This window comes from Homarus americanus, unplaced genomic scaffold (genome assembly GCF_018991925.1).
Source record: "Homarus americanus isolate GMGI-L3 unplaced genomic scaffold, GMGI_Hamer_2.0 scaffold40248, whole genome shotgun sequence".
Taxonomy (NCBI): Eukaryota; Metazoa; Arthropoda; class Malacostraca; order Decapoda; family Nephropidae; genus Homarus; species Homarus americanus.
In genome coordinates this window covers 4246530-4274027 of record NW_024712526.1, presented here as the reverse complement: position 1 = coordinate 4274027, position 27498 = coordinate 4246530, and the positions used below count along the sequence as shown (strand labels likewise).

Below are 27498 nucleotides of genomic sequence, written 5' to 3'. Positions count from 1 at the left end.
ATTTGGTCTCATTAATTTTCCTCCTTTAGTCGATAATCTTTCTTCTCTTTCTCTTTGTTGCAATGTTGCTTCACTCTCTATCCTTTACAGGTACAGTACTTTAACAGGCAATGTTTGGTGGATTTGGCATCCTGTGTACCACTGGCAAGGCAGTGGTCTCGTGACACACATCTTGCCCGTGGTGCCCACCGTTTCTCTGTGGATGTCGGTCACACTAGAATAACCTGTTATAGTACATCCTTCTTTCCTCACACAGCCAAACTGTGGAATGCTCTGCCTTGTGTTTTCATACTTATACAATGTCTCACTTCAAAAAGCTGTTTTTCCAGCATCTTCGTTGTGTAGATTAACATGTCTTTTTCTGTTCTAATTTAGATTTTTTTTCTTTTTACTCTTTATTTTTTGTCCCCCAGGCCCTGTTGTGGGTCGATGATCTGTGCCCAGGTGGGCTATTCCACTAAAAATAAAAAATAATTTTTTTTTTATTCAGTATATGAAATACAGTAGGGTCAGGATATATCGTGAGATAGGGTCCAAGGATGTTCGCCATATACTAAATCGCGATATATAATTACATGTAATCAATGGAGAAAATAGGGCTAGGTTCTGGAGGCCAATAAAGTGACTAAACTTGACTTAACGAGTTTATTTTCTCACTAACTAAAGCACCAGTGAACACTAGACTCGGGAACAACAGACTGTTTCAATATCAATATCAAGGAACACCAGACTCAGCAGCTGACACACCATCCTGGGAACACCAGACTCAGTAGCAGACGCCACACTGCCACCCTCACTTTACAATCCTACACCTATATAAACGAACAAACCAAAAATATTAGTTACAGTATTAAATCTTTTCCATTAAGCTTTCCATTCTCTTCACTTCACTTTTTACATCACTAGCAACCCATTTACACTCACCTTAGAAGTCATAATCTGCAGCAGAGTCGGCTGCTTACTCGTCACTCACTCAGAAAGACTGAGCGGGCGAGTGTGAATGCGTGGGTGAGCAACCACGGTGGTGCCTCTGGTGAGCAAATAACGCATTTGTTTGCCATGGCGGTACATTTTAAATATTTCCTGCCTGATATCCCTTGCGAAATAAATAAATTTATCGCTGTGTATTGGAAAATGACGATAATTTTAGTAGTTGCGATATAAATTTTTATACAGTGGTCCCTCGGTTAATGAACACAATTCGTTCCAGAAGGTCGTTCGTTAACTGAAACCATTGTTTCAATGGGATTTTGGGTAATTGGTTCCAGCTCACTGAAAATTACATACAAAGTAAAAATAAATGCAGTAAAGTACACTTACTTTGAGGAGTGTATGTAGAAGGCTCCTGGTTGATGATGATGATGATCGGAATTAGAAGTGGGGGTGGAGGAGAAGGGAGAAGAGAAGGAAGTGGGGGTGGAAGAGAAATCACCCCATGCTTCATGCTGTCATTTCACCCATAAAATTTTAAGTTCACTAGGTGTAATTCAAGATCATTTTCTTTAAATCAACACTGCACAGCACTATATATTGTCAATATGTAAAATAAATTTCAGAATGACCAATAATTGTACTGTAAAAACGTAAAAATAGTCTATGTTCAAGAGAGCCTCAAGCAAGATGTTACTACCACTGACCAGAGATACAAACTGATGCCTTTGTGGGTGAGTCAAGTGGCTGATTGGCGCACCAAAAACTAGTTGCCTGTACTCCAATTATGTTAAATAAGTGTTAAAATGACTAAAATTTTTAATATAAAACTTGGAAAATTATTGAATAGTACAACCTTCTTGATATTTACTCAAATGGGAACGAATTTAAGCCCTAGAACCGATTACTGTATTGGCGGACTAATATTCCAGCTGGTGAGCAAGCGAAACTATGTTGACATGATTTCGTAAAAATTTTGTTAACCGATTTTTGGTTCATTAACCGAATTGAAGATTCTTATGGAAGGTAATTCGTTAACCAAAATTTAGTTAACCGAGGCGTTCGTTAACCGAGGGATCACTGTATATAAAAAGTCGCGATATATCCCGACCCTACTGTACCCACTTTATAGTTAGATGTACACCACTGAAACACATTGCCTTAATGCAGTATTGAACTGTACAGTATAGTCTGGGCTATGCATCCACAAAGGTGCCAGTTTCATGGAGAACTCACTATTCTTATTTTTTCTTTTATACTCTTAATCTTTTCAGTACAGTACCTTTATTACCCTGTCCACAGCCTTGAGACAGGGTATTAGCTTTGGACCTGTGTATGTGGGGTGGGGGGGGGGTATATTTCCCCCAAAATAATTCCAAAACAGGTTTACAGACTTGCACCAAACTTAATGGTTCTAGCCACATGTGACAAGGTCCACATGATAAGCTTTAGATGCAAATAATGCCAAAATTTACCAAGTTTTGCCATGGTAACAGTTCATGTAATGATAAATCATAGGATTTCTAGGGGTTTAAAGAAAATTATGATACAAGACAATCTCCTGCAGTGACTACATTAATTTACAGTACAGTAATCGTGTCACAAGTTTGATGTTTACTTTGCCATAGGATTATGTATAATTTTTTTTTATTTTTCAATAAGCAGAGCTTAAAACATTTTATTTAATTCAATTTCCTGCTCATGAAGTTTTATACCAGACAATGACAAACAAACTAATGATGTGGCTGCCCAACAGAGGTTGACATTCTGCTATAATTAATAATTTTCTGAGTTTAAAGTATTGATCCAAGGCATTGTTTGGAATTTTTACATTATCCAACTCTATAGATCACGGGGCAAGTACTGACACAAGCAGATCCAACTGACTACTTTTTTAATAAGAGTGCAGGTCGTGGGATGTTAAAAGATATCTGCTGTCTGAGTTCTTGGGTTGAATTTCTATCATATTTTTTCAAATGTTTCAATTTTCTGAGTCTGCAGGGTAACTGATTAAGAGATTTTTGTAGTTTTCTATATATTTAATTCCCAATGAAAAAAAGTAAAAATATATTAAACTAGTAGCAAAGAAGTTTTAATAAAATTATTCTTGTTACAGTTTTGCATATAGAGTATTGTGTTCCTATCTAAGAGGTTATTTATTTTCTGTTGCATTTTGTCTACTCATTATCTCTTTTATTTGTCCTGGTATGATGGGTATTTTTTTAAGAGCTGTTAAGTGCAGTCACTTAACACATCTTCTTCACCCTCTTTTTGGTCCTGTGCGTGTTTTTCCTAAAAGAATGATCTTTCTTCTTTTTGCAGCCACTTGAATGTTGAATCTGTATACTAAACTTGGTTATGAATTTTACTGATTAATATTATTTTTCTACTCTCTCCTCAGTATGCAAGCCAGTAACAGCAGGTGGTGGAGTAGAAGCACATGAGGTAAGAATTTGTTGTTGGAGAATTCTGTACATAATGACTCCAGCAACTTTAAGGGCCACTTCTTTACTTTATTTTAAGACCTAATACAGGGCCTCTTTCCCTGCTGAATAAGATTGCCTGGGCAAAGAGGTTAATGCAGTACAGGTCAACAAACAGGTTTGGGACTGGATTTTTTTTTAGTTTAACAAATTTATTGACAAAGCTTGGAGTACAGTTTGCCTATTCTGAGTAATTCAGTCAGGTCTTGACACTGAGGGTGGTATCACTTCTCACTGCCACGCAGGACAGAGGTTCATACACAAAGACATGTGGGTCACTGTTCACTGCCATGCAGGACAGAGGTTTGTACACAAAGAAATGCATCATATTCATTAGCAGTATATATAGGTCAGAGTCATGTGGGTTATGTCACTGTTCGCTGCCATGCAAGACAGTGGTTTATATACATTGGACGTCGTATTCTCTTTGAAGACTAATCAGTGTGGGCTAGCAAATTTGGGATAAACAGCAAGAATGTCCCCAAGCACCCCCGATTCAATATAGTAATTACAAAGTTCATGATACAATGAGCAAGGTGTCCTGAAGTTTTTGACAGTGTCACGTTCAATAATATAGTGTTCAAGTGTATGCTTTAAAGGTTTATCACAAGGTTTACATGCTGAGTGTTCCGGTATGGGTACAGCGTTACTAACTTGCCAGATGTGTCTGTATCCAAGCCTAATTCTGGCCACGACTACATCACATTGTCTGGTTCTGTCCTTATGCTGGCCGTACCAGTACCTCTCGCCACAAAATTTGTCATATTTACTAATGCTACAACTAACAGGTCTGTCTGCATTTCTCAGTTCTTCTAGATCAGAGTTCATGATTCTGACTTGAATGTTTTTAAGTACAGCATTGGACAGGCCAAGGTCACAGTCAACATTTTCTTTCTTATATGTCTTATTGGCCAGTCTATCACCACGGTCATAATACCTAATTCCAACATGGGACGGAATCCACACCATTCCGATACGAGAGTTGTTCTCATTGGCAGTTATCACATTTCTTTTAATATCACATACAACTTTAGACATAGAGCCTGTCGGCTGTTCATTGATTTCAAAGCACTTTGAGAGTCACAGATTATCCCCCCACCTCCATTTTCTTTAAGGTAGCCTGTAGCTAAGTAGATTCCAGTTAGTTCAGTTTGTGTTGTGCTGGCCCAGTTGTTCAGCCTTTGCTTGTTTGACACTATCATCTCTTTTTCTTTATTTATTACAATTGCACAGCCTGTTCTACCTGTGTTTGACTGGAAGATCATTTCATAAAGTGATATGAATGAGGGAGATCATCTTATCGCCCTTTATAATTTGTTTGTATGGTGTCCATTTGTGTGATGTTTATCAAGAACATGACCACTGTGTTAATTGAGGGCCACTTTTAATCTAAAAAAAATTCCAGAATTTATTACCTTCCTGAGGATCAATAAAATTGCTAATTTGAATAAGTTTTGATATCGTTCATAAAATGTATATTTTTATGTGGTAAATATGCTTAATTTCTGTGCTGGAGTTACTGACCTGGGTCCAATAACTGCCGGGAGATCTGAGGTCTATACCAACTATTGTAAAAATGATTCACAAATGGTTCATTATATATATATATATATATATATATATATATATATATATATATATATATATATATATATATATATATATATATATATATATATATATATATATATATATATATATATATATATATATATATATATATATATATATATATATATATATATATATATATATATATATATATATATATATATATATATATATATATATATATATATATATATATATATATATATATATATATATATATATATATATATATATATATATATATATATATATATATATATATATATATATATATATATATATATATATATATATATATATATATATATATATATATATATATATATATATATATATATATATATATATATATATATATATATATATATCATATATATATATATATATACACACACAGTACTGTAGTTCAGTACGTTCTCGTATAACGCCTGCCCGCTTAATGTTGTTTCGGTACTATGTCGCTAATCTTTAGATAACAAAAATTTGTTTAACGTCCCGATGTCTCGGTACTACATCGTTTTGCGTCGTCACGGACTACTTTTTACGCATCACCCTCTCTCGTCTGGCCGCACTACATTCTCTTGGCTTGGCTGCTACCTCTCACTCGCGGAACATCACAGCGACGCCAAGCCAGTCTCTGTTACGACTTCACTTCATTCGTGTGTGCTTAAGTGCTTTTGCTCTAAAACTATACTCTAACCATTCGAAATGGCTTCCAAGTGCCCATCAAGTGCTAATGATGCTAGTGTAGTCAAGAGCCAACTTAAGACCATTACCATTGCTACGAAAATGGATGTATTAACCCATTTTGAAAAAGGGGAACGTGCTGTGGACATAGCCTCTGTACCTGGTCTAACCCCCACAACGGTGTGTACTATCTAGACCAACGCTGACATGATTAAGGTTAGTGCTGGAAGTGGTTCATCTCTGAGTGCTACTAAGACAACTCATACTAGAAGCACTGTGATAGAAAAGGTGGAAAAGATGCTGGCAATGTGGATGGAGGACCAGAATCAACGCAATGCCCCTGTGTGCCTTATGGTTATCCAGCATAAGGCCAGATCCTTGTTTTACGACATGAAGGAAACAGAGGGTGAAGGATCGAAGGAAGAGACCTTTACGGCCAGCCAAGGTTGGTTTAAACACTTTAAGCACCGTTATAACTTCCATAACCTTAAGATGACTGGTGAAGCTGCTAGTTCAGATACGGTTGCTGTCGAGACATTCCCGCCAGAATTCAAAAACATTATCCAGGAAGGAGGCTACTCATCAAAGCAAGTCTTCAATGTGGATGAGACTGGTCTCTTTTGAAAGAGGATGCCTGAGAGGACCTATATCTCTAAGGAGGAGAAAAGAGTGCCAGGTTTTAAAGTAGCAAAAGACTGCTTGGCGCTGCTGCTTGGCGCAAACACTGTCGGCGACTTCAAGCTGAAACCTACACTGATTTCTCCCGCTGCGAACTCACGGGCCCTGAAAAGTTACTCTAAGGATCACCTTCCTGTCATTTACAAGGCAAATAAGAAGGCATAGATAACCGGCGCCATATTTAGCCAGTAGTTAAATGTGTATGCTGTCCCTGCATTGGAGGAATACTGTGCCAAGGAGAACCTTGACCTCAAAATTCTTCTGATCCTTGACAATGCTCCAGCTCGTCCTCCCAATCTCGATGACTTGCATGACAGTGTAAAAGTTGTATTCCTGCCTCCCAACATGACAGCACTGATGCAGCCTATGGACCTAGGCGTCATCGCCACATTCAAGGTGTATTATTTACACCGTACCATGGCCCAGCTGCTCAAGGCTACAGAAGGAGAAATCAAACCCACGATCCGAGAATATTGGCGTGGCTTCAACATTCTTCATGCAATTGACAACATTGGCAAGGCATGGGAAGAGGTTTCAGAAAGTTGCCTGAATGGTGTGTGGCGTAAATTGTGGCCCAAGTGCATCAACAGTTTTATGGATTCATGGGCTTAGTCCCAGTAGTGAATAGAGATATCCTCTGCTTGGCTAGACAGGCAGGCTTTGATAAGCTGGAATCTGAGGATATTGAGGATATCCTGGCATCCCATACAGAAGAGCTCACCAATGAGGATTTGCAACAACTAACAGAACACATTCCCGTTGAAGACGACGACGAAGAAGAAATTGCACAGTCAACGCTGGATTAATTTTTTCGTCACGGGATGGCAGAAGTAGCAGCAGCACCTTCACAACAACCGGCAAGCAAGGAGAAGCAAACAACAACGGAGGAGGAGCAAACAGTGGTGAAGGAACCCCAGTCAGCGGAGGAGGAGGCAGCCGCAGAGTCTCAGTGACTCACCACCCTCCTCCTCTCCCGCTGTCCTCTCCTCCTGCCATACTCCTCCCCTCCTGCCATACTCTTCCCATCCCGTCATCCGCCTCCTCCGCTTCACTCCCCATCACACACTCACTCTACCACCTCCGCCCATCGGTGAGTACCCATACAAACTTAGTAGTTGTATATGTATGCACTATTTTCTGTAGAAATGGCAATGATTTTCTGTATATGTGATGTATTTCATGGGGCAAAGGGAGGCTCAGGAACGTAACTCCCGTATTTTATCTATTTCTTATGGGGAAATTGATCCGCTTAACGTTGTTTCTTGCAAAACATATTTTTCCATAAGTTTTGGTTACAGGTTAACCATTGCCCTCCAGTATTACCCAATCATTAGTTCCATCTTCATTAGTGATGCTTGAAGTACTATCTGGCAGTTGTGTGCGTTTTGGCAGAAGCTTACAAGACCTCCAGAGTCACCATAAGTTACGAAGGAAAGTCGGCCTTTTTAAATCGACTTGTGGACTTCATAAATCTTTAGTGAATCACCACTGCAGGAGATATGAACTCCTAAAGCACTTACAATGTGCATAACCTGTTAGTGAATCTTGGCCCTGTAGTTTTTGCTCCACCTTTACTTACTCCAGAAATATTGGTATTATAAAAGTGTTTTCCTTTTCAGATGGCTGTAGTGTTTAATGAAAAGGGCATTTCTGAATGCACGTTACCATGTGTTGCGCAGTCGTTCATTAACCATGGAGCTGTTCTCTACAAACTCTTTGTCCTGGGACCTGTGTGGTTTGTTATTGTTCGCCCATCACTCAAAAACTTCTATGCCGGAGGTATCAAACTTTTCTTGCTGTTTATTAGTTATAAGATATTAACAGGTTAAAGAGGGCTGTCAGAATAGGAAGTCAATGGCATCTGTACATTGAAATATGTACAAACAATATTCTAGTTCATTTTAAAGTCATATTTTTTATATTTTTGTTTTGCTCTTAGTTAATTAGTAACATATTTTTACTTTAATCTTGTTTTCTATTACATGGCATAGATATTTATTTTTTGTATTATTTTTAATTACAATACAGTATTGTACTGTCTTGAAAGATTTTAATTTGTAGATTTTCCTCCATGTGCATTCTTATTACAGAACCCTCTCTTGTGCTGAGAATTCTAGCTGGGGTTATTTAAAAAAAAACTATTAATAAATATTAAGATGATGTGAATATCCATTTACAGTAGAAATTTGACACTTGAAACTGATAGGGCAGTCAAAGTTGGTGAACAGTTGAAAATGTAGAAGGGAAAAAATCCATATCAACAAAACTACTTTGTGAATTGTGAGGATTGTGGGTAGTTACTGTGTAGATTTTTATGATGGGTGGGAAGGGGGAGGGGTTTCAGTAGAGGTCCTGGGATGCAACCCTGTTAAATACCTGTAATAAATGGCTCTCTTTATGGGAAATCATTACCTCTGCTTAAAAGCAACCTTGCCCAACACAGCTGAGCTCTCCCCCAAAGACATAAACTATTTCAATATATTTGTTAGCTCATCTTAGCACTAACTTCTACCATACTCCTGGACAGCTGACTAAGGGCTCGTTTACACGATCAGTCTCGGAGCATGTTTTCGAAGCATGGTAACGAAGTCGTGCTCGGGCAGTGATCGTGCAGACGGCAACACTGAACCACCAACACCTTCCCGGGCAGTTACGTGTGGGAGCCTAATAGTTGCGTGGCCACCTACGTGCTTCGCCACTGATCTGTAGCGTGCTAGACCACCATACGTGGTAACTGATTGTGTAAACGAGCCCTAAGATTCCTCAAGCTCATCCGTCCGCACTCACTCACCCAACCACCTACTCACTAAGATCCCTTCCACCCACCAACACTGCCACTCATCCACTCACACAAAGCCACACACATGACCTAACCCAAATGCACCTTACCTGACACTGCTGAGTTAACCCAGTAGAGGTCCTGGATTGCGTGTTGTAGCAGACCAGTGAAAATGTATAGTTTTATCACATTTCCATTCCAATTTATAATTATCTGAAAAGCCTGATGACAAAAGATGATAGAGGCAAAGTAACAAACTTCCACTGTAAGATTAAATTAATTAAAGGTATAGTAGCTAGTACTGTACTTGCTTATCATTGCCATTAATCAGTCATGCTCTGTTGGCTGCACCATGTGTGTGTGTCAATAGAGTAGTTTAAGAAGTCAGTCAGTTTCCTATTCAATGTCCTTCTCTTCATCATGAGTCCTATGTGGGCAAAAGCAGAACATTGTTATAAACAAAAATCCATATTATCTTTTTCTTCATCCCATCCTCTTCCACCTTTACTTGACCTGACTTGGGGTCCTGTGGTTTTGGGTACTTGTCAATCAATTGAGAAAACCGTCCTCATATCTGAGGGTTGGCGACCACAGTTCTTCACTCTAAAACATTCTCAGGCTGTTTTTACCAATCCTCCAAGGTTTTGTATCTCTGGGCACCCAGTTTTTAATTTCATTCATCCATCCCAGTTTGTATCTCCCCATGGCCTTCTTCCCTCAACTTTGCCCATTAATATTTGTTATTATCCCCTCATTCCTAATAATATGACCGAATAAGGGTGTAGTGAGACTATTTCTGGACACATTCATTTTCATCCTGCATTGCTTGACCTGCTGATATATTTACCTAATGGTGACTGTGCTGCGCTATCTTCATCACACAATATTATGACACAATAGCCCGATTTCTTCAGTCTTGTTCACATGCTGCAGTACAGTATTTAACTTCTGGTGACATCCTATGATATTGGAAGACTTTGAGCTTCTGGTTCTTATATTCACGGCATTTTCATTTCCACAAAACTTTGCACATGCTATTCCTCATAACCTGTGGCACCCAAGTTCTATCATAAGGTGGAAATACATCCTGATGTTGACTTGACCTCATTTTCAAAATGTTATTGCTAGTAGTGACTTCAATTTCATAAATCCTGGATATCCTACTTCCTCTTTTACTAATTGATGTGTGATGGTGTTCTTTAGCACCAAAATGCTTCTCAAATACCTGTAGATGCACATCTTGACCTCTAAAGCAGGCCTGATTAGGTTTTATGTTATTTTAATGGAATAATAAAAAAGATAAAAAATCATCCTACATGTAAGGAGACCCAGGCTATTTGCCCTGCAAATTACATCTGATAATGGTTGATATAAATACTTGCTTGCCCACTCATAGGTATAGAAAAGCATCTGTAATCTAGATAATTCTCATGTTGGAGGAAAAATCAGATAATGCTACAACTCTTTTTCTTTAGTCTTTGTTTTTATTCATTGATCATATTTTATTTTTATTTTATTTTAACTGTGCTTGCATGATTATGTGAATATATTAGTTTAGATCTATAGGTTTTCCTCAGTGATCATTATTTCCTTGTTTCATAATATTATTTTCTTTTCAGTTGATGGTTGCTTTGATATTAACAAGCTTGCAGGTACATCATATATATATATATATATGTACAGTAATATAGTAGAATTAGTGTAGACTTGGGGTATTCCTTGTCCAATTGTAAAATGAATAGGTGTGAAATATGGCATTGAGCCTTGTTGTATCAATCTTAGGTTGTAGAGGACTAGTTACACATCTTTCACACCAGCTTCTCCTGATTTTCCTTATTGATTTATGCTTGTTTTAATGTAAAGTTGCCAGCAAAAGTCCTCCCACAAACTTGCTACACAGGGCTGTGGGGGAACTTTTGCTGGCAACTGTACATATGTCAAGAAATTTATTGGTCTGGAAGAATGCTAAGTTCAGCTGTCATTTTGCTGTAAGTTACTGCTGCCTTTTGTGTGCATATGCACTCACTGTTTCTTTATTTTTTAATATCATTTTTAAATTTAGATTACAGTGTACAGGGTGTATCAATAAAATGTTAACACACTACTCTATAGACTGCTGAGGAGATTGCGTGAATGCTTTTATTACAACAGCAACATTGTCCTTGTGTGTGGAACACCTCTCACATCAACAAGTGAGGACAATGTTGCTGTTGTAATACATTATTAAATATTCACATGATCTCCATGAAAATCTGTTAGGCAATGTGTATTAGTGATGCCACGAAGCTTCGCATTTGCAACTGCATAAATTTTCACAACCGCCACAACCACACGAATCCACGTGGTTGTTGGAGCTGTGAAACAATCACAAACGAGGGTTGAGAGCTGAGAAATTCATTGGGCAGTGGGGCCCTCCAACCACTATGTTGTCTTTATGTACAAAATGCTACAATAATAGATACAGTGAACAATGTATTTATATCTTTGCAGTGATAAATCTTGAGTAACTTACTGAATTACAGATGACCATTTGTGACATTTTTTACACATGGAGTATAAAAAAGTATAAGTATTGGATAATCTGATGAGCAAAAACCTCTTGTTTTCCCCCATTATAAAGCCATAATTTTAAGCAAAACATGACTCTACTTTAATGTACGAATTGTACTCAAATATACGAAGTTAATTACTAAAAAATATATTTCTAGTGCAAACTAAGGGATGTTTATACTCAAATTAATTGCTGTCTTGCAAGAATACCGGCAAAGCAAGTTATATTCTGCTAAGTCGGTGACATTTTATAAGAGTTAAAATTAAATTCCCTGTCTTGTATAGTCCTGAGTCCCTGATCTGTACCACCCCTCCTCCACCACTGACAACTTAATCTCCCCTTGCTGGCTGTGAACCTTCCCTTCCCCCACTCCTCCCAGCCAGCAGGGGAGGCAAGAGGGTGGTGATCAGGATTTTACAGGGTGAATTTGGTTTAGGCTTAAAGTGTTTCTCTTACAAAATGTCAGACTTCACATTGCTGAATATAACTTCCATTACTGGAATCCTTGCAAGATTACAGTTAATTTGAGTATAAACATCTCATAGTTTGCAGTAGAGATAAAATTGTTAGTCCTTTCGCTTAGTACATTTGAGTATAAGTTGTACACTAAAGTAGAGTAATATGTTGCTCAAAATTATGGCTTTTACACAGGGAAAAATCAAAGGAAGATAAGTTTGAAAGTTCACACAGGTTACAGCATTAATCCAAGCTTAAGGTTAAACTGAACAACCGCAACTGCGCAGTTGTGACTTCCTGACAACCACAACTGCAGAGCTTTGAAATCTGACAACCGTGGCATCACTAGAGTGTATACATTTTTCTGAGACACTTTGTATATATTATTAAAGAAATAAGGAAAGATAGAAATGACATTTAAGAGTGAAAAGGGAAATGTTTAGCATAAAATAAAGAGGGAGATTAGGACATGGTTTTGAGCAAGTGCTAAATGTGACAGATGGCAGATGAAAAACTAATAAAAGACAATACTGTAGTGAACAGGTTATGTATGACTAAGGGAAGTGTATAAAAAGAATGGCAGAGCATATACAGTCACCCAGTACATGTGTAAAGGAAAAGATGTCATTAATGATCATAACATATAAAGAGGAACAAATTTAGTTGTCAACATTCATGTGAAGCATCGGCTACACTCATGTGAGACACCTGCTACAACATCACCATCCATGTGAAGCAGCAGCTACAACAACACCCACGTGAAGCAGCAGCTACAACAACACCCACGTGAAGCAGCAGCTACAACAACACCCACGTGAAGCAGCAGCTACAACAACACTCACGTGAAGCAGCAGCTACAACAACACTCATGTGAAGCAGCAGCTACAACAACACTCATGTGAAGCAGCAGCTACAACAACACTCATGTGAAGCAGCAGCTACAACAACACTCATGTGAAGCAGCAGCTACAACAACACTCATGTGTGAAGCAGCAGCTACAACAACACTCAAGCAGCCACAACAACACTCATGTGAAGCAGCAGCAGCAGCTACAACAACACTCATGTGAAGCAGCAGCTGAAGCAGCAGCTACAACAACACTCATGTGAAGCAGCAGCTACAACAACACTCATGTGAAGCAGCAGCTACAACAACACTCATGTGAAGCAGCAGCTACAACAACACTCATGTGAAGCAGCAGCTACAACAACACTCATGTGAAGCAGCAGCTACAACAACACTCATGTGAAGCAGCAGCTACAACAACACTCATGTGAAGCAGCAGCTACAAACAACAAAAATATTTCCTACTCCACTCCATCTTGTCTTCCTTTGATGTATTTATCCATTCAGTATTTAGTATGAAATGAAAGAAATATAACAAGGTCGAATGCCATTAGTTAATTTTTAATTTGATATTTACAGACAGTATGTAAAATTGTTGTTATACTGTATAATGAAATTATTGTAGTAACATTCTTAATATCCCAAGTCTGCAAAATGGCAATACAGTATTGTTAGCAATTAATTTTTATAATTTCCACAAATTTTTTTTTTTTGGTTTAATTATTTGCATTTAAGTTGATTTCTAATTATGTAAGAGTTTCAACTTGTTTAGAATAAGAATGTTGTGTTGCCCATTTAGGTTTATTTTTTTTTGTGTAGCAAAAAACTAATTGGGTACAGTATACTGTAACTCATTAATAAGAAACTATTGTATTCCTTGTTGAAAGTTGGAGCAAATGAGTTGAGTATGAAAATGAGGAAATGGATGAAGATGAAACACTGATGAATATCTTGGTAAGCAGAATGAATATTTGTGTAGTCCCAAGCACTATATAGTTGGCTGATTCCAGAAGGGAACTTAACTCTGCTAATACAGGAGTTGACCATTATACGTTAGGGTTAGGGACTCGGAAAAGCTATCGTCATTTGATTGATCATAAATTGATGTAAATAATTTGTAGGGAAAATGGATTCTGTTCCTGAGACCCGGAAAGAGCCATAGTTATCACTCAGCGCGGTTATTTTTCAACTCATAATTTTGGGTAGACATGCTGTACTTATTTTTTTTACCTATTTACTTGCACACACAATATTTCATACAGAATGTGTAAAATAAAATTAATGATTATTATAAGGTAAAAAACATAGAGGGAATAAACATTTCTTACTAATTTATAATATCAACTGCATCAGAAAGATGGTACTTTGAGGTATATATATATATATATATATATATATATATATATATATATATATATATATATATATATATATATATATATATATATATATATATATATATATATATATATATATATATATATATATATATATATATATATATATATATATATACAAAGGAAGATCTTTCTGATGCAATTTATATTTGAAATTAGTGATTTTGCCATAAATAAAAGAAATTGGAGTTTTTAATCCAAATTATATTATATTGTGGCTACTTATCCCAGTTCTGCATTAAAAGTCTTTCTGCACTTTACTTTAGTAAGGTTACAATGATTTACTATCATACTCTTTAACATATGAGCCTAACAAGTGTTTTTAAAATTATTTTTATCTATATTCAACTGAATTAATGTTTCAACATATCCAAATGACTTACTCAGTACAGTACTTTATACTGTACTGCAAATACTAATACACGTTTGTGAAAAAAATATTTCTTCTCATAAGTTCCAGTATACACTTCTATACATTATTGTAAAATTAAATTGGTATTAAATTTGTATTTGTAATTTTCATGGGTTTAAGTTTTCATTCTACCTGCCAATTCATGTTACATGTAGTGTACAGTATGACAATATTGTTAACAAGAACATTGATTCATGTCGTCTTAATTAAAGTATGGTTTTGTATTTGGAGCAGAGCAGGAAACTGTGCACTTCAACTCCAACAATGTGTCTAAGGCAGATTCTCAGTCTCCACTCACTCAGTTAGATCCCAGTGATATGAAAGAAGATTTACCAAAAGCTGACCCAGCAGTGTTTAACAGGTATATATGTATCTTGTTTTAATTTATGTAATAGTTTGTCATTAAGAGTAACATTTTCATCAATATCATCTTCAAACATTCAAATTACACATCAGTGAATACTTACAGTACTCAACTTTTATGTTGTTCTGGTGAAATATCTTGTCTGCATAACTTTACTGTACAATATCATTTATATTTAATAGTAATCACAGGCTTCTCTGTCGGTGTTTATACAAAGGTGTATGAGGAAATATTTTTAGGATTTACTTGAAGGAAAAAAAATAAAATCCCTTTGTTTCAATTTTTATTTGTCTCTGCCATTAGTGTTACCGTATTGTACTTCAAACATTATTGTGCAGTATTCACATTTCATATACACCAGTGGTCCCCAACCTTTTGTAAGTTCTGGCGACATCATAGTAGGTATTTACCAAACAGGGAGGTACTACCGCCTGTGAAGATATTGGAAGCATAATGTGTTGTCTAATGGTAGACCCTGCTGCCATATGGCATCACGAAAATTGTGACCAAGTCCCAGGTTGCTGATCTGACTTTCTGCTTCATTTACACACAATTGCAGGGTCTCAATTGTTTCTCTTACCATTGAAAACACAACATACATATATTGTTTCTCACTTTTGATCTTTTTTTTTCATTTTTGTATTTATAGTTCTTTATTATTAATATTATTATTATTATTACAGTTACTGTATTATTATCATCATTATTTTATTATTTAATTTTGTTTGTTTTATCATAAATTTTATTTATTATGAATTATTATGATTATTATTTATTATTATTATTATTATTATTATTATTATTATTATTATTATTATTATTATTATTATTATTATTATTTATTATTTATTATTTATTATTATTATTATTATTATTATTATTATTATTATTGTTATTATTATTGTTATTGTTATTGTTATTGTTATTATTGTTATTGTTATTGTTATTGTTACATTTTCGCCCCCCGGGCCCCGATGTGGGTCAGTGACCTGTGTCCGGGTGGGCTGGTCCCCGTAAAAAAACAAAAAAAAAATATAGTGGAGGGCGCCAAAACTTTGGATCTACGTTCAAGAAAAAATCATATATACTGTACAGTTATTTACAGTTTTACACATCTAACTGTTACCAGTTACATTCTCTCTCTCATGAATACATGGGGCTGAACTGACACACAGTAAAAAGTATCCATGTTAATGCATGGTTATAGGTTTTTGTCATTTTGACAAATAAAACACTCATGTGAAAGAGGCCTATTACTGTACATATAGTAAGGTCTCTTATTACGTGTGTTTTCATAGCCCGATTTGGTTGTAAGGCGATGAATGTACAGCAAGTCCCCATTGAACGAAAGGGTTAGGTTCCACTAAAATGCTTTCATTAGGTGGATTATTTTCATCAAAACCATTTTTCCCTTATAAATTAATGTAATAAGGGGGGATGTGTTCTTGTACTAAGCTCAGTGATAGATTAATATATTGTACTAAGCTTTGTGACAAAATAATTTCAACACATCAAATACTGAAGATAAAAACAATAAAACATAAAGGTACATAAACAGAGTTGTCAATTGTTGTTTGTGGGAATATTAATTCATTCACTCTAGTAATGATACAATGTTTCTTATTATGTTGTTGTAGGTAAATGCATGGTTTATATAATTTGTTTATCACTGAGCCTGTCACCATTTTCAAATTAGACTGCATACGAAATATGTATTTCTCCCATACATACACCTGGCTATGCCTGGCAACAGGAGTGGGTAAGGGGAGTGAATGACCCAAGTTGAGCATCATCTGCAGTTATAACTCTCCTCTTCTCTGCCATATGTCACTGGATTTACTGTTATTATTAGTGTTTACTGATATAATAATGATTAATCATGGCATTGTAGCTAGGTTAGACTCGTCAGCAACCACCAAGCTACTGGGCCAAGCTGTGAGGTGTTATGGTTGTTTTTCAACTCGTACTTTCGTGTACATATACGTAACTTTCTTCATATATTTTTACTCCGTTACATGTAAACACCACCCTACAAATATATTGTGAAAAAAAATTAAAGAAATAATTGTCCTGTGGGCAATCACATAAGGGAATATACATTTCTTTGCACATGAGTTAGCTGGCTCAGTGAGGGAGAGGAGGGGGCTGTTGCTAGGGAGACGGAGGAGCTACCAGCTGGTCTCCGTTGCTATGGTGAACCAGGGAGTGTATGCAAATGGCGACTGTGTTAAACTTTCATTTGCCTTTTATTTTCTGGTTTGGTAATACAATATTTTTTTGTTGTACAATATTGTATCATGATGACAGTCACAGTAGAATGAGTGAGAGAGACAGATTGTCGGTGAGATGCAGTGGGTGGGTGGGAGGGAGGGAGGAAGGTGATATGATTTAGGTGGTGATAATAGAAATAGTGGTGGTAATGGTGGTGAGAAAGGTGGGGATAACTTACCTATCATAATAGTAGAACATTCTTTGGTTAATCGGCAAATGGGGATTCATTCAAAGGATGCAATTTGGATATAACGCAATTGATTAAATGGAACTATGTCACTTGAGTAGGAATAAGCGGTTATGCAGTCACATGGGCGCAGCATCATTCGAGGTGGGATACGCCACCCTTGCAGCTTTTGTTTACCTTTTATGCGCATCAGACGTCTGTCATCATGGACTGTGCTTTAACTTAATACAGTAGAACGTCGATTTAAAGAGATTCAATTTAAGATTATTGATTTAAAGCGACACCCATAATTAAGGACAATGTTTTAATTTAAAGCGAATCTTTCCTATTTTGCGAGAGTCAATCTGGTGCATCATATTTTCAAATTCGCACCTAATGTTTCTCTGGGCACACTACACTGTCCTAAGGGCAAAGCTGTACTGTACATGTACTCAAAATAATGGACTAAATGATTAGTAAAATTTTTGTCTAGTGCAAACTATAGTATGATTATATTCAAATTAATCACTATCTTATAAGAATTCCAGCAATGTAAATTATATTCTCCCCGGTCACTTCTGTGACATTTTATAAACAAAAAACATAAACTCAATCTAAAGGATATAAATAAACAAATAAATACTTCACTAGACCTTCGGCACCAACTGTCAAACATGTCACTGTCATCCCCCCATCTTCCCAGCCAGGGTTGGGTGGTTATAGGCGTAAAGTTTTTATCTTATATAATATCACAGACTAAAGTTAGGAGAATATAATTTGCATTACAGGAATCCTTGTAAGACAGCAAATAATTTGAATATAACCATCATATATTTTGCAGAAGAGATAAAAATTTTAGCCCTTTGTAATAAAATTATTTAGAACATGTCAGTTCAGTGACATTTTATAAGAGAAAACTTAATCACTCTTAAAGACAGATAAATAAATAAGCACTAGACCTTGGCATCAACTGTCAAACATATCACCTCACCTCCCCCCATCTTCCCATCATCTGTAAACAGACCATTTCACGTCCCATAATTTTAGCTGTGTTGATTTATGAGTGTTTGTTTTAACATAATACTACAAAAAACAATGTTTTGTTTATTCTAGTAGATGGGCTGAGGTGCATCTGGGTAGACTTTCAGTCTTTTTAGTATTTTGTGTTTCTCTCAAGTACCAAACTAAATTATTCCATTGAAACAACACTTCGATTTAGTGCTAATTCAGTCTGAAGCGACCTCTCTTGGAACGCATCCGTTGTTATATCGACGTTCTACTGTACAAGTACTGTAGTACTCTATCAACTTTATTGCTTTCTATTACAATTAGTGGCAAGGGTGTTTAGCATTCTGGTACAGTATTGGAAGTAATGCAAGTGAAGTAAAACAAAGAAAAGTTATAACTCTTGGACAAAACTCAGAAGTGATTAAGTGGTATAAACCCTCACCTCCATCATCAGACTGACTCCACCTCCTCCATTTCCTCCTCCACCACTCGTCTCTAACAACAATTTTCTCTTCTTGTGGCGAGTCAAAAATTTTTTTTTAATTTATTTACCGTATTTGCCAGCGTATAAGACTCATTTTATTTTTTTTCACTATCCCAGATTATCCTGCGTCTAATGCGCCCGTATTACGGATGGGAGGCCGTAGGCGGAGGCGCCTAGCTAGGGAGTCTGGGACGAGCAGTAGTCCACTAAGCACAAAAATTGTGTTACTAATAATATTACCTATACTAATAATAAAATACTGAAAAACAAGCCAAATTATCACAATCTATTATCACAAACTTGAGGCAAATTTGCTGAAGACGTAAATAATGGCTTCGGCAGAGGGAAGCTCAACATTTCACTGTACCTTCTTCCCCAGCATATGTAACCCACACCAGATACATGTCTTTCATTATTTAACGACTGTGTTACCTTTAAGAAACATTTGTTTATTATCTAAATGAAAAATGACCCTAGAAAGATTAAAGAAATGTTAACAGAAACTTCAGCCGCCAGTCAGCCATTTGCAATAAGTCGATGACGCCAAAACAATAGCGATGGTGCTACACCCTTGTGGCCGATCATGGCAACGAAAAAAAATCGCAGCTAAAAGTACGAGTTGCACATCCTGTCGATAATTCTCTTGACCAAAATATAAACAAGCCACACAGCTGCTCTGATCAGAGGTAGAGTTGGGTTAATATAATGTTACTACAGTATACTAATGAGATGCGTTCCCAAGTGTGACCTTTTCATATCTTTTGTGTGGCTTTTTACCCTCTTTTCCCCCCAAAACAATACAATTAATGAAAATTGTAAACTATATTCTTTAAATAATGTTTCTGAATGCACCTTGTACAATATAAATGAATACTAATATGGTCACACAAGAGTAGATGGGACGCCATTGTTTTCGTTTGTGTTTACAGCCGGGAGTCCGGGACAATAGTTCTACACGAGAAAATTAAGAAAATAAGACCCTGGTTGTAGCTGTAGTAAAATGAATGTAAAATAAAATTTATGTACGTATATGATTTAAGTAACGTTATTTAATGTTAATAAATGGAACAATAGAAGTAACTAACCACTAATGGTAAAGAAAAAAAAGAGATGGATTGGGAACGCCAACATATATGTGCACGTTTAAGGATACCGCGTCATTTATCTTTTTAAGAATATGTACAAAAGATTCATTATTGTTTATTATTGAATATGTATTTGATTGAATTAATCTTTATATTCCGGTATGTGAAATGAACAATACATTTCATGAATAATACATAGAATATTATAACACACAAGAGGAGACAAGACGGCATTGTTTTCGTAAGTGACGATGGTTCTACATAAGAAACTGAAGAAAATAAGACCCTGGTTGTAGCTGTAGTGAACTTAATTTAAAAAAATTGAATTCCTGGTTGTATGTTTTAAGTTATGTTATTTAATGTTAATAAATGGGACACTAGAATTAGCTAACAACTAATGGTAAAGAAATAAAGCGAGACGATTGGGAACGCCAACGTATGAACAGTAAGTGCATACATGTGAAAACATATCATTTCTCTACATATGAATATGAAAGCAACACTTATTTACTGTTCATATATGTTTTAAATAATATTTACGAATGTAAAACAAAAATTCTACTCACCAATGGTGGTAAAGTCTAAAACTTAAGGACAGCCAATGAATATTGTGCGAGCTTTTACTCAGATGACGAAGTCATCAGGTTCAACTCTGGCTGAAGCTGTAGGTTCCATAAAGCTGTTGCTGAAACTGTTACTGAACCTGAAGTTGATGTTGAAGCTGCTATGATGCTGAATTTGACGGTGTAGCTGAAGTTGATGGTTTAGGCCTTCGAAAAATAAAGCTCTCGAAAGAACCTTGCACAGCTGCTTTCTTATTCACATTATACATCCTTATGTAGAGGTCATTTGTGTTTATTTAAATTTTAATGCTTTTTTCTGTTAATGGATCCACTTCAGAAAATATGTTCATTGCTTGCTCCATATAATATCCACAGACCTCTCACCTTTTTCATATCGTTTTAACACATCTAGTGTCTCGGCTAAGTTTATACACTTTCTATTAGCTTTTGAAACAAGACTACCATCACTTGCTCTCTTACTCATGTTGAATAGGGATGCAAAAATGCTGTGAGAAACCTGAGAAAGTTTTTCTCCTGTTCCTGTTCCAGATGCGTGAAAACAAAAGGCCCGCCAAGCTCCGACTGTTGTTTACCACTCATTTTCCAGGCAGCTTCTTTGTGCAAGATGCTCTTCATTTTTTTTACAGTAATTTTTTTTTTATAATACATACTGTATCTGGATTTAGTTATTATTTATTTGAAAATGTAATTTTATTTAATTTTAATATATTTTTGGTCGTAAATACGAATGAAATAAGGACGTAAATTGAATTGGGTCCTAAGTTATCTAGGGTCTTAAATATGAAAAGTTGGTGGTCGAACCGTTGTTAATGGAGGCTTTACTGTATATTGTATTTACATGCACAAAATCATATGCTTTCCCCTACAAAACCACCTTAAAATCACTTTCAATAATTGTATGACGAAACATACCAAAAAAAAAATCCACAAAATACCCTTGTAAAATAGGGGTGCGTCTTATGCGGTGGTGCGTCTTATATGGCGGCAAATACGGTACATTTCTTATATGGTTAAAAATCATTAAAGGCTGTTAAGTGAGTCACACTCCACTACGTATCATTTTTGTTCTGCACCCTCCTTCAAGGTTCCGTTTTCTATCACATAGCAACGTAGACTTAGCACACTTTAACAAACATTTGTCCCCTTCTTCATATTTTTATTTTATTAATGAATGATATTAAACTAAAACACAGTTACAGTATTGTAAAAGAACACAAAAACTAATAATAATATGAAAGTGAAAGTGTGTCCCATGTCAGTCATGTTGGTGTTCCCAAACCTACTACCCCCTAACCTCTTACTCCCATTTAATCTGTGGTCAGTACATTGCGATTTTTCTATTACGCAGTGTTTTCAGGAACACAACTACAGCGTTATGGGAGCACTAACTGTACACCTATACTGTATCTCTCATTATCTATATAAAAAGACAATGAGTTGCATTATATGTTGCTGAATACTTTTTGATGTTTTTTGTTTTATAACTTCTCTAAAACATTTAAAATTTCAGGATTGTAGTAGATCTTCGCAATGCACTTAATATGGATCTTCTGGGTATTGATGTTGTGATTGATAGCAGCACTGGAAAATATGGCATTATTGATGTCAATGCATTTCCCAGTGAGTACACAATAACTTGTTCTAAACTTTGATGCTTTTAATAGATGGTATGTAGATGGACCTCTAAAGAATCTCATCCTTCTTATTTGTTTTACAGTCTTTTACGTGCCTACTAATATTGCATAAGCAAGTGAATTTCTGTGTGCATTCCGATAATGGTGTGTTAAACATTCTAGGTTATGATTCGGTGCCTAATCTGATGGAACACCTTGTGGACCTCCTAGTTATGCGCATGAATGACTCGGCTCTTGCCAATACTACAAGAATAGTAGAAAGTAAGAGCAATTCGATCAATATGACTTCCCCTGACCATCCTCAGGAAGATTCTGGTGTAGATACTGGCTAGTGAAGTAACTCTTACTAAACATTTTTATATTTGCCTAGTCAAGTGTTCATGAATACAATACATTCCAGGTCTCTTGTCAGTTATAATGTTCAACAAATAGATTAAAAATGGGACATTATTGTGTGATTCACTATCTCAAATTTAGTAGAGACTTAAAAAATGCATATTTTGCATAAACTGCTCAATCTATTTTTAAGCATTTTTTGGGTCAAATTTTGTAGTAGGTAGTTTTTCTAAGGTTTAATTTTATTACTGAAGAGACTTCTCCATAGTTTTAGAATTGAAATGTCGACTTAGTAAGATGACATGAAACAACGAACTTGTTTAAAGGATACAGTATTAGAGATTGAGCCTTACAGTGATTATGTTATAGCTTACCGTACTTGTGTTTCCAAAGTTGTGTTTTTTAATGTTTTTGTGTTTTATTACATTCATTTATTCTGATCTGAATTTCATGTGGATGAATTTATGGTTCATTTTCACACTGAATGGAGTGTAGCTATAAGGTGGAAGGAAATTTACCCCCCTGGTACATGTAAGGTCTCGTAAGAGTATAAACCGAGTACTTACTGTATTGTTCTTTAGAATTATTATATTTTAGCCATACTTTGTATAGGATTGAATATATAACTTATTATTTTAGTGAAGAATTTTATATTAAAAGGTTGTGTTTAGGTTGCAGGATTAACGTTAGGCTAATTTTAAATATAGTAATCACTCTTGGCTGTTGTGTTGACGTTGTAGTGATGGTGCGGGATGATTACCTTCTTTTTCCAGTGTTTAGTGTGGATGATGACACAATAATGGGGATGTTTATATATACATACTGTTTGTGATGACATTATAGGATTGATGCAGACTTCATGTTCCCATCTGAATGTTTGTCTATATTGTTCACTTTACATAGGGCAAGTGAGCAGTTGCTGGTAGAATGTGGACCAAAATTTACCAAAAATTTTTATTTTTATTTTTATTTATTTTTCATTTTTACAACAGGTGTAATGGAGCATGTCCCTGCAAGTACTGTATTATTTTGTTGATATGTGATGTTTTGTTTACTAGATGTGGCCTCTCACGGCACACTTTGGTTTTCTGCTCTGTATCCCATTTCTTTATCTTAAAGGGGGAGAAATACTGAGATTACTACCACCCTATTGTCTCTCATATGTTCATTTCACTCATATGATACATCAGTTTTTGGCCTTGGTTATGTTGGGCATTATAGTACAGTACTGTAGTAAATTCAAGGAAGAAGATTCTAGTTTAATGTTTTACAAAGTGTTAAGGGAAAATTTAGTGGGGGAATATACGTTTTTATTTATCATTACATCTTCTTCCCTTTGTAATTTAATCACATATTTTCAGTATTAATATATATATATTTAACTAGCTATTATAAACCTGAAATATTTGTAAAAAGTATTATTTTGCATTATAATAACTGTTACCTATACTTCTCTCCTATTCTTTTTGTTATTATTATTATTATTGCATCCTGGGGCTTGGATACTCCCGCCCCAAAAAGGGTAAAATAATATGGGAGCGAGATGTAACACAAGTTTAGGAAACGGTCTATTATATTTTCTTCTCTAGTAAATGGGGTAGTCAGTGCACCCATATAAAAGGAATACCTTGTATATTTAAAAGCCAATGACTTCAGATTCAGAAAATATGATGAGAGCCATTACTGAACTCTATAGAATTAACCCTTAACCCAGTCACTTGAAAGATGGGAAATTTAAATTTACTGATGTTTTATAAAATTTACCTTAGTGAGAACTATTCTTATACTGTATGTAGATAGAAATAGGCACAGCTGAAGTAATTAGTATTAATATCAGAAAACTCGGGTTCCAATTCTTTTTAATCGTAATTCTTTATTTCTGTTAGGTGTTTGGTAAAGGTGTTGAAACCCAACCTGAATCTGGGAACTCATTGGTCTTAAATATAGTCTAGGATATACCGTATTAATAGTAATACAGGTTTACTGGTCTGAATGATTATCTAGATAATATTGACTCCTCTCTTGTTGGTCTAAGCAGCAGTCAAAGTTTTGGAGGATATTACTTTACTTTAGTATTACCTGTATATATTTCTAATCAGCTAAGGATTAATAATTTTCTAATTGTCACTTATATTAGGTGTTATGTCTGCCTTCTCTGAATGTTTTACTGATTAACTCTTTTCTGTGTAAGGATTTTCCCCAGTTTTTCCTTACCAGTGAACCCAAGTTGGTTTTCACCCGGCCTGCACACTACCTCCATGCTGCCAATGACCATGTTGATGGTTATTCTCGTACAGTATTTAGGAAAGGTCATTTCTAAGATACATAACACATTATACTAGTGCACCCTCAACCTTACCTGTTGCAACCTTCTGGTGATTGTAAGAATTCTATGGGTCACTGTTGTGGCCTTATACTTTTTAAAGCCCAATGCAGTAGTTCCATTTTTTGCTCATATAATAGTCTGGATTTTTTGTATTTCTAGCCATTATTCTCAGCCAACATGTAAACTCTTTTTATCATGCACTTAGTTCATTGATTTCATTATGAATGGGCTGTCAAAGACTGCAAATTATGCTCCACATTTTTCTTGTGTGTGTGTGTGTGTGTGTGTGTGTGCCTCGGTGCCCAAATGTTGTACCTTGTTTTACCCTCCCATTTTCACAAGTGTGACATTTCATGTTCATTAGGCTGATCGAGCATACACTCCCCACCAATGCATTATGCGCGAGGTGGCTGACGGGAAGTGATCTTTGCTGAAGTGTCTCACACCCCTCCATGCCAGCTAGCTTGGGCTGAGGCAGGCATTGTAAGTCTGGCAGCAAAGGGAAACTCTACGACAAGTTAGCCATCAATCAAAACGTTCACCAGTTGCCCGCGTAAATTTTGTGAACGGAGATTTATGAGTGCCAGAAAAAAAAAAAAGTGAGGGGGGATTCAGAGACTATTGTTGCAACAGTTAAGGTTAATATTGTTTTGTGGCAACTTTTCACCTGCATATAATATTTATCTTTATACTCAGCATTGTAAATAACTAATATGGGTACAGAATCATCACTTTTGCTGGAAGTGTTTGTTAATCGTTGCTTAGTACAGTATATGAAAAAAATTCATAATACTGTCCTGGATCTTTTGATCATACCATTAAGGCTCTGCCACTGTAGGAAGAAGATAGATGAAAAATTACCTAGCATGATTTATGCATTTATCATATCAAGTAAAGGAAATTCCATTCATTGTCAGTTTTTTTGCTGTGGTGTTTTTATGGTACAGGCCTCAGGCCATTTTTCCCAGACAGTCTTGTTACAACCTCCTTCCCTGCTGTTGAGATGTTATGCAAAGATATCATCATTATAATACCCAAGATTTGCTTATAAGTATTTTGCACTAGTCAGACTTTTTGTGTACTGTAAATACTGTATGACTAATTTTTGTCTGTTCATAAGGCTTGGTATTTTAGGCAGTTGCTCCTTGAAAAATGAGACATTTGTTGTGGTTGCAGCTGTATATAGGACATTTCTAATCTTAACAGCATTGAACGAGAATTACACCCAATATAATAATAAGGGGAACATTTACATTAAGTGATTCTTCTGGAAATTATTTGAGATCCATATTATTTTTAAGACATTCAAGAGTGTTGCATTTAATTGAGCGGAATCTGAAAAGGTGAAACCTTAGGTTATTTATAGGTATCGGTGAAAATGAAAAATGACTCGCAGATGGAATGAGGTATTAAATACGTAGTAAATAAATGCACTTTTGTTTAATATGTATAGAGAACCTAAAAGTGTTTGCAATCAAAGCAGTTTTAAAGTCGAGCAAGTGCCTTAGCCATGCAACTGTTATGTCTGCATTATAATATTTAATAGATTAATTCTCTGCATATGAAGTTACTGAATTTGGTTTCCTGTATAATATAAGATACTGGGCATGGATTCTCAAAGGTTCACAGGGTAATGTTTACATCATAACTGGAGATAAGAGAATGCATCGTGTTATGGGTAGAATCTTAGTACCCAGTATAATATTGATGGAATTTATTTATATTTCGGTATTGTAGAGTAAATGAGCCTGATAGATATATTCTCAGATCTCAACTTGGGGTCAAAACCTGATGTGTAAACCTCTGAAAGTCTTTTAGTGTGATTCACTTTTATTTGACATACCTCATTTAAATTTTCTATATACCTGTTAGCTAATGATAGAAGAAATGTAGCAAGCATTTGATTGTTTGCTTATAGGGCCTTATATGGTTGTACAGTATTAGTTGTAGGTAAGTGTAGTGTAAGGGTGTTTTGTGTCTGTTGTGTGTTGGTCATATCATCAGCCACATTTCTTTCTCAGTCTCACTACTCACAGTGTATCTTAAATTTAGCTTTGGATATTATATGAAATTATTACTATTACTGGATAGTTATTTACAATGGCGAAATGTAAAATAGGATTTCTATAGGTTGAATGAAAGACAGTACTGCACTCAATTTGAAATTATAAATATTTAAAATGGTTTTATAATAACTTGACCCCCCAAAATTAAAACAATTCTTAGATTTTTTATATTTTACAAACTTATGACAAAAGGTAATGATAGTAAAAGTTTTGAAATGGCAAATGTTATAAATTCTAATAGTATTGACATCGTTCAGCAGCATTAAGAAACATTAACTCCAGAAACATCAGATATTTTTGGTCAGAACTCTTGTGGTTGTTTAGTTTTATCATCTATGTATAC

The 27498-nt window shown here is 35.6% G+C and overlaps 1 protein-coding gene across 6 annotated transcripts in view; it reads left to right on the top strand.

The window, feature by feature from the left end:
- LOC121861033 (inositol-tetrakisphosphate 1-kinase-like) overlaps positions 1–27273 on the top strand; it is a 52615-nt gene extending 25342 nt beyond the window's left edge. For 4 of the 6 annotated variants that reach the window (XM_042358520.1, XM_042358527.1, XM_042358536.1 and 1 more), the window contains 6 exons: positions 3332–3375; positions 8009–8168; positions 10788–10820; positions 15066–15192; positions 22304–22413; positions 22590–27273. In XM_042358520.1, coding sequence (XP_042214454.1) covers positions 3332–3375; positions 8009–8168; positions 10788–10820; positions 15066–15192; positions 22304–22413; positions 22590–22759 — 644 coding nt within the window. In that variant the 3' untranslated portion in view covers positions 22760–27273. Of the gene's footprint in view, positions 1–3331; positions 3376–8008; positions 8169–10787; positions 10821–15065; positions 15193–19241; positions 19924–22303; positions 22414–22589 lie in introns of those variants that run through there. The other 2 variants (XM_042358556.1, XM_042358565.1) reach the window with 2 other exon arrangements.
- The last annotated feature ends 225 nt before the right edge of the window (positions 27274–27498 follow it).